The sequence below is a fragment of the Mus musculus genome, chromosome Y (assembly GCF_000001635.26).
Source record: "Mus musculus strain C57BL/6J chromosome Y, GRCm38.p6 C57BL/6J".
Classification (NCBI taxonomy): domain Eukaryota; kingdom Metazoa; phylum Chordata; class Mammalia; order Rodentia; family Muridae; genus Mus; species Mus musculus.
The window spans coordinates 72,034,645-72,043,959 of NC_000087.7; the positions used below are offsets into that span (position 1 = coordinate 72,034,645).

Genomic DNA, 9,315 nt, shown 5'->3' on the forward strand with positions numbered 1-9,315 from the left:
AGGTAGTACAATATGCACTCTGAAAAGTGATTGGAACCTGAGGGCTTTAATCAATGAGTTAATCAATCAATGGATATACAAGGAATGGGTAAGAAACTTGTAAATGAACGCGGTCATTTGGACATGTCTTCAAAGCTGTTTATTGTCTTTGGTCCCTTCTTGTGTTAATGCTGACTAGCTGCCAATAATTTGAACAATTGTGCTGCTTCATGCCCCTTTCATATTCATGTGATCATGGATCCTTCTTTCATTTGTGATAGTAACATGTCAGGTTCAGAGGAAACATTGCTTAATTCTTTAATTTTTTTTTTCTAGAAACGGCATGCTAAGTGTAGAACCAATGTTACCTAGTTGTTGTAGTTGGAATATTCAGCCATGGTATCTGTTGTCTTTGAGACTCAAGAACTTTGCTGCTACCCACACCACTGGTCTTTCTTCTGAATTCACTATTGTATTTTAGTAGATTTCAATATCATATGAAGTACCAGAAAATGAGTGAAAAATGACAGTGGTGAAATGTGTTTAGAATCATTAAATTACACACTTAAAAATAAATAAATCAATGGATTTATTTAGTATATAAATCAAACTCCAATAAAACTTCTGAAAAGGCTTAACCAAATGTGATGCTTCTCATGTGAGTTGTTATTTGTCATAGCACCTGTGATTTAGCTGTTAATAGTACTGGGTTTTATTTCTTATGAATCAGACACCAATACATCCATGAAGGGGTTACACTCCATTCCCTCAGGAGAAAGAAATCAATTAAAAGTCATTGGATTTCTTGATGAGAATTTTTCTGGTCAAAGCTGAGTTGGCAGGAAGTTGGACAGACTGGGGTGTCTCCCAGAAAGTGTAACACAAATTAGAATGTAGGTGTTGTGAGGCTATAAGGCATATTCACTACTTGTCACCTATTATTGAGTATTCTTGCTGTTGGAGGTACTTACCCTTCACTTCTGCCATGGAGGGAAGTGGGTCTACACCTAGGCAGAATGAGGAGATTGTGATGAGTAATGTTTGTGTGGGTTATGGAGCAGGATAAACCTTAATGTGCTGGGATTTTATTTATCTCCAACTTGACAATCTAGCGTCACCTTAGGAGAGAGAACAATTGAAGAATTGTCTCTATTCACTTGGTTTTTGGGTAAGTCTATGGGACATTTTCTTCATTAATGGTCGATGTGTGAGGGTAGGCAACTGTGGGTAAGCTCATCAGTAGTCATTTATAAAAGGAAAGCTTTTACTCTGTATTTAAAATAAAATATTCGATCAAGCCACATGATTTTTGGTGGTTTGAATAAGAATATACCCTATAGATTCATATATATGGATATTTAGTCACCAGGGATTGGCAGTGTGTTTAAGGATTAGAAGGAATGAGAGAAGATGTGGCTTCATTGGAGGAAGTGGTTGTGTCAATAAGGGTGGTCTTTGAGTTTTCAAGAAACCAATGTAATGGCAGAATATCTGTCTCTGTCTAAGGATCAATAGTTCTCTATTGCTCCAGTGCTGCGGTCACTGACTTGATGTTTGACTAAACTTCTGTAAGTGTAATCAAGCCCCCAGTTAATGCTTTGTTTCATAATAGTTGTTTTATCCATGATGTCTCTTCACAGCAATAGAACAATGACTAAGATAGGGTCAAGCAATAAGCACTCTTTCCTGGTAATGCTTCAAGTTCCTGTTTTGCCTTCCTTGGTAATAGTCTGTAACATGTAAGCTAATAACCCTTATATTCCCAAGTTATGTTTGATGTTAGTATTCTTCAGTGTGAGAAAGAAGCAAACTAGAACAATTGCATGTCATTATATACATGAGAATATCTTACCTTTAAATTAAAATAAAATATCTACACATTATTTGTCCTTATAGGATAAGTGACAGTGGTAGTATTAGATATTTTGTTCCTCTAAGAAATTGTCTTACTTAAGGTTTCTATTGTTGTAAGAACATACCATGTCCAAAGAGCTAATTCCATAGCAAAAGTTTTATTCAGCTTATATTCCACATTGCTGTTCATCATCAAAGTAGTTTGGAAAGAAAGTGAAACAACACAGGTTCCTGGAGCCAGAAGCTCATGCATAGTCCATGGAGTGGTGATGCTTATTGACATGCTCCTTAAGTCTTGCTTCCATAAGGAGCACAAGACTACCACCACAAGGGTGTCCCCACCCACAATGAACTGGGTCCTCTCCCACCAATTAAGAAAATTCCTAAAAGCTTGATCTTAATGAGGCATTTTCTCAACTGAGGCTCCTCCTCTTGCAAGACTCTAGATCTTTTCAAGTTGCTATGAAACCAGTATGGCACTCTGAATGTAGTTGGCCTATGAGGAGGTGTGGCCTTGTAGGTGTGGGTGTGGCCTTTTTGGAGGAAGCATATCACTGTGAGGCTTTAAAGCTCTGCTCAGTGTGGAAGACAACATCCCTGCATGCAGAAGACTCTAAGCTTCCTCTCCACCACTACATATGCCCAGACACTTGCATGTTCACTTCCTTGATGATAGTGGACTGAACCTCTGAAACTGCAATGAAATGTTGAAAAGCCCTAATGAAATGTCTCTAATGAGTTGTCTTAGTCATAGTGGTTTTTCACAGCATTGAAACCCTAATTAAGACATCCAGCTAGCATAGAAACTCTCCCAGATATCAAAATTAATCAACAATAAAGAGTATTTTCAAGTCATTTGGCATTCAAACTTATTCTAGAGAAAAAACACAAATGATTGAGTCCATGACAAGCCTGACTAAAAACAAAAACAAAAAACAATACAAAAACAAACAAACAAAAAACAAACAAACAAACAAAACAAAAACAAACAAAAAAACCTACAACAACAATAAAACCAACCAAACAAACAAACAAAAGAAACACTCAGAGTGCATATGGGACCCATTAAGACCCCCATGAAGCACAGGGGCTACTCAGGAGTAGTGACCAACATATTGGGCAACCTCATAGAGTTTGAAACCCATGAGAACTGGCATAGAAAAGAGATCAGCACATATGCATTGAGTACACCTTCACTGTTTTATGAGAAGGAGGTCACACATAAATTTGAGACAGGAATTTCCAGGGAATAGACAGGCTGAAATGGTACATAGGTATGTTGGGAGTCAGATGTTTGGAGGAGAGCCAGGGGAACAGGCCAGTGGTGAGCTTTTTGATTGTCATCTGGGGCACTCAACAGAGACCTCCAAAAGATCACAGGATTCATCCCAGGCAAAGATTGCACAGGGAAAGAACTCAGGATCCACGCCCCACCATATATTATCTCACAGTTTATTTTTTTCTCTTTTAAATTACTCTTTGATCTGATCAGCTGGCTATTTGTTAAGAAACCAAAGAACCTAATGTGGATATGCCCAATTTTAACTACTTGCAGAAAATTTCTATTCTTCCTGGGTCTCCTGCTTCACATTTTGAGAACTTCATCTTAGAATTCATTTGTCCCTCAGTGTCCTCTAGTCCTTTGTGTGTCCTTTATTGTTTTTAAAGGTCAGCATCAATTTAATCTTTCTTAACTTCTACCTGGTCTCTTTTCTGCATGTTAATATTGGATTTCTTAAAAAGATATCTTAATGGGAATAGATGACCATGTTGTCAAGAGCACTACTGTACCGCAAAAAAACTGGATTTGTTTTCTTGAATTCATATCCAATGGTTAACAATCAGCTTTAATGCCAGCTCCATGGGATCTGACAACTCATGTCTCTGTGGTCACCTATACTCTCAAGCTCATGCCCTACTCCCACCCATATAAATAAAGATAATAAATCTTAAAATGAGAGACAAGTTTCATTTGGTTTCATTATTCAAATGAAACCTTATTTTGTCTGATTTCTGAATCTCTTTGGATCAGTTTTCTGGGTTGCACTTTGTGTAACAAGGCCACATTCCTTTTATCTATCACTCTTTCCCCAACTTGTTGTTTCTCCCTCAGACTTCATACCAGAGATTCTATCTATGTCCTGTCTTTCTCTGCTTCTTCCTAAAAATCCATTTTTTGCTGCCATCCCTGCTCCTCTAAGTCATATCTCCAATTCCTTGCTCACTATGCAGACCACAGAATCTAAGTCCTGTCCATTTTAGCCTGTGTGATATTAGATGTATGCACTGTTCACAGCCTGCGTTGCAACTTTCATCTTCCTTTGATGTTCTTTCTACCATAGTCCATCTCTTCCAACAAAGTGTTCACTAAAAGCATGTCATGTCACACGTATTAATTTTTAGAACAAAACAAATTTTATTGACAAAGATACTGAGGTTGTCAAAGACCCATAGGTACCCAACACAGGAAAACAAACATTTTTTTTCAATCGTATAAGTTTACATTTCTGTACTTTGTGATTTTTTTCAATTTAAGTGATATTTGACACCAGAGTATAGACATAGATATGGAGGTCACCGAGAAATTTGATAAAGTACACAGTAGGATTGGCTAGAACTTTGTAAACAACCTTTCCAAACTTTTTGGATCCATCATCTCTGGTGTACTGCACCCAGGAACCTATTAAGAAGTCATTGTCATCACCTGATCTCGCCTCAGCCAGAGGGGTCTCTGGAATGATGTGGAGGTTACCTTCCTTGTAGTCATCCAGGAGCTGATAGACGTAGAGGACCGGATCCTTCTTGTAGGAAATGTAAAAATAGTCCTGTAAGAATGGCACCTGGGCTAGCACCATCCCACTCCAGTTGTCCTCAGAGCCATCTTTCCCCTCAAATTTGTGTTGTACCTCTCTGCCAACCAGTGCGCCTGCGAGGTGGACATCCCTCACCTGAGGAAAAACTACTTTGTGAGGCAAGACCTTAAGATTTAAAATCCTCTCATCGCTGTGGAGCTCCTGTCCGTAGACACTGTCAATTCCGTCATACTTCACCAAATAAAGAGAAGGGTTTGTTGGCAGTTGACCTAGAATGATGGCCTTCCAATGGGTGACAGGCTCATTACCTTCCTTCCACCCGTGAGAAATTCTGCAGCCAACAATATTCCCCAGGGCCTGGGAAGAAGGCTTCCTCCTACTCTTCTTCTTGAGTGATGTCATGCTCAGACTCTTCAGATGTATTGTCTTCTACCTGGCTGTAGACCTGTTGTGCTAGATCACACTGTCTTGTGGCTTCCATTCCCTTCAAATATCATACTTGCCCATTGCCTGGGACTGAAGATCTTGCCCGTTTAAACCAGACACAATGCTGTTGCCTCTATCATATATATGAATTCCTGATGGGCAATGGTTATGGGTTGGGAGTGAATGCTGGACCAAGACTCTTCTCTAAGAGAACTTCTGAGCAGGTGAAGAAGATTATGCTAAACAGTTTTGAGCTCCTAAAATTAATTTTATAAAAATAAGAAGTTAATAAGTCAGCCATGGTGGTACACGCATTTAATCCCAGAACTCAGAAGGCAAGGACAGGCAGATTTCTAAATTAGAGACCAGCCTGGTCTAAAAAGTGAGTTCCAGGGCAGTCAGTGCTATAGAGAGGAACCCTGTCTCAACAACAAAAACAACAACAACAACATCAAGTAAAAGAAAACAAACGAAAATCAAACGAAAAACAAACAAAACAGAAATACAAACAAAAAATAACAAAACAAACAATCAAATGGAGAAGTTAATAGGAAGTGGTAGTGACCCATAACTTTAATCATAGTACTCAAGAGGCAGAGTGAGGCAGACCTTAGTGAGAGAAAGACTAGTCTGGTCTACACAGTCAGTTTCCTGACAGCCAAATCTAAACATACAGAAACTCAAATAAAATTAACCAAGCAAGCAAACAAACAAACAAAGAAACAAAGAAACAAGGGAAACAAGGAAATAAAAATAGTGTAATTAACAAGTAATTCTCTAGAGCTCAGAATAACATACTCAGATCAACATTTATTTCTTCAGACCTGAGTAAATTTGTCTCTGATGAGGATCCTCTCCTTGAATTTCTATGTCAATTTAGGTGGTGCTATGACAATTACCCCCAATGATCAAGAAGAAGAGAAAAAAAAAAAAAAGGCCAGAGGGGTCACCATGATTCTCTTGTACGTGTAAGCTCTGAGCTAAGTTCTTGCATTCACAAATATCTTCCCAGGGACACAGCACACCACTGTCCTTCTTTATTGTTTCTCATGACCCAGCTTCAGAATTATTCGATTAAGCCATTGCATCACTGAACTCAAGAACAACTCAAAAAGTCGAGGCAATATCAGCCTTTTAGAACTAATAACTTCTAACATGCACATGGACAAACAGGAGCTTTGGCATTTTAGTGGAATTGTGATCTAGATATGGTTAGCAAGGATAATAAATTCAGGAGATAAACTAACCTAGACCATTCATCTCCCTTGCTAATAAACATGGGGAAAGTAGAATGTACAGTAACTCACTGTAGGAGAGAAAATTTTTAGCTTTCTGTAGCTATGAGGGTCCCAATTACTTCATAAATGTACTTACCCATAGAAAAATATCCTAGTCGTCAAGATCTCCTGATAGAGACCAGGCACCAAAAGCCTGTGGGAAAAAATGACCTGGCTTTGACACACCACTGTGAAGATAGTGAACTCACCTTGAATGGATTCTAGCGCCTCCAAGTGGAATAGATGCGCAACCTCCAGCCAGTGCTCTGTGACATCACCCTAGTTCAGCTTACATCATAGAACCCCTCTCAGGCTGGTTCCTTCCCTAGTTACACTCAGAAACATTCAGCATCTCGAATTTACCTTTTCATATGGCCTCCTAGAAATAATAAATGAAATCCCAACTGAAAGGCCTGATGATCTGAGTAATATTCTGCCAAAGAATTACACCCTTGCATGGTTTTTATTGTTTGGTTGTTGAATTTTTATTTATTTGTTTGGTTTGTGTTTTGTTTTGTTTCATTTTTGTTTTTATTTTCGTTCTGAGAAAGTCTTCGGTTTCTGACTTGACAACATCCATGGTGGTTATTTTTCATGTTCCAACCTTTCCCTTGGTTATCTTTAAGCTGTGCTTCTTATCATAAATATTGCCAGATTCTTTGAGGCAGCACACTGGATAGCACACCAATTTTCACTTTATGAAAACCCACAGTTAGAGGAGGACTATTTTTATGCAAACAAACCTGGAATTTGACAGGGTTAAATGACATGTATTGAAACCAATGGCAATCATGAATTATGGATTCTTTGGAAAGTAAGAGGAAAACATAGATCTTGGGCATGCTTACAAAGTTGTGATAAAATTAAAAAAAAAACCTGATATCTCCCAGTCATATTTTAAAGGTTTTTAAAATTTACCAGCACTTCTGATTATAAGTAATTTCATAGATTAAATGCAGTAAAACAGGATGAAATAGATGAGGTAATTTTACTTTTGAAATATGTGTAGACAGAATACTGGACACAGGTATGTATAAAATTTACTTACAAATTAGAGGACACTTTAATTGTTCATGGCACATAGATCTTCAGTTCTTCAAAAAAAATCCTTTTCAGTACCTTCCACGGTCCCCACCGTACCCTGTACATCATCTTCATAGGATATGACACTATCCATAGAGAGCTAGATCCTTCAACAACAGTCATCAAAAAAAAAATCATTCCTTAAGGTGTGGCCACAGGCCAATGTGATGGAGGATCTTTATCTGAGATTCTATCTTCCCAGGTTGATTTAAGTTCACAAAAAAAAAAAATCTAAGAAGGACAACTACATATCGATATCATCAATATTGATTGCCTCACTGTATGAAACATACATGCTATGGAGTGATTTAAGATGTCAACTACTGGATGAATGCCTTAAAAATGAGAGACAGAAGGAGAGAGAGAGAGAGAGAGAGAGAGAGAGAGAGAGAGAGAGAGAGAGATAAATATATTTCTCATCTATGTGTATTAGTGCAGCGCTTTGTTTTCAAAAAAATGGATGGAATGGTTAAATACTATATATTAGGTTAGACAAGTAAAACTCAAAATGACTATTGTAAAAATATAAATTTAATAAGGGACATTAAAAAATAGGAGGTATTTTGGAAGAGTAAGCGCAGCAGGAGGGGGGAGATCTGATAGCAATGGAGGATAGTGGGGAGGATGAAGATGGTAAAAGGACACTGTAAACCTGTGCAAAGGGTCACAGAAAAGGCCTGCGACTTGTACACTTAAAAAAAACACTGGTATAAAGTAACAGAGTCCAAATAATATTTTGATTAATTTGGGGATTATAGCTTCAAGACACTAAAAAATATATTTGTATTTTTCAACTCACTTGTGGTTCTTGCTATGTTGAACATGATATGGGTGACAGGATATGGCAAGGTGCTTCAAAGTTTGTGTATCATTTATCATCAAATGCACATGTCACTCAGTGAGCTGCAAGGCTATCACAGGGAAGGAGGTATCTAAAGATCTTAAGTGTACATGACGTAGGGAGAATAATGCCCCCACACTACTATAGATGTTGAAATAATCACATGTTTTTCCCAAAAATAATTTTCTGAAGATTAATCCCCAGGTGTGAATTTTAAATAACTGCCCTAAAGTCTGGATTTAAGATTCCTTGAGAATCTTCCAAAACAAAAGGAAATGAATCTTGGTGCTGTAATTGGAGAAACAAGAGAAAAGCAAACAAGAATTCATCACATAAAACAGACAGAAGAAGTAGGAATAAAGACATATTTAGGCAAGATGAATAGTGAAGTAGAGATTAGAGCAAGCAGAAAGGACTGAGGAGATAGCTCACTGCTTAGGCCCACTGATTGCTTTTGCACAGGACCAGGGTTCAATTTCTAACACCCACATGGTTGTTCACAACCACCTGCAATTCTAGTTCTAGACGATCTGATGACCTCTTTGGACAACACACACACACACAGACACACACACACGCACACACACATATACTCACCCACAGAGAAAAAAAAATATTTTAGAAAACAATTATACAAACAAAAAGGAGTCAAGTATAGTTTTATTCCCCTTTAATACCAGCACTCAGAAGCAGGCTAAACTCTGTAAGTTGAATGACTGCCTAGCTAATAGGTGTGTTTTCAGAATTTTATTTTTCTCTTCTTTTTCTTTTTTTTTCTTTTTCTTTTTTTTTTTTTGTATTTTAGGACTATTTCAGTATTTGTTTAAAGATTCTAGATTTTTTTTTCTTCTGATTTACTTTTTCTAATGTTTTAGGCTTTTTTCGGGCTTTTTAGTATTTTACAGTTTTCAGGTTTTTTTTTTTTTTTTAGAGGGGGGGGTGTGCGGGAGGGTAAAGCCCTTTGTGTTATTTAGAGTTTTAGGGTTTTAATGGTTTTAAATTTGGTAGGTTTTTTGTCCTTATAAGTTTTTTGTTTGCTTGT

The 9,315-nt window shown here is 37.6% G+C and overlaps 1 protein-coding gene across 1 annotated transcript; it reads right to left on the minus strand.

The window, feature by feature from the left end:
* Positions 1 to 4,364: 4,364 nt before the first annotated feature.
* Gm20842 (predicted gene, 20842) lies at positions 4,365 to 5,048 on the minus strand. Its single transcript, XM_011251093.1, has one exon. It carries the CDS (start codon positions 5,046 to 5,048, stop codon positions 4,365 to 4,367), a length of 684 nt encoding a protein of 227 aa, XP_011249395.1.
* Positions 5,049 to 9,315: the final 4,267 nt, after the last annotated feature.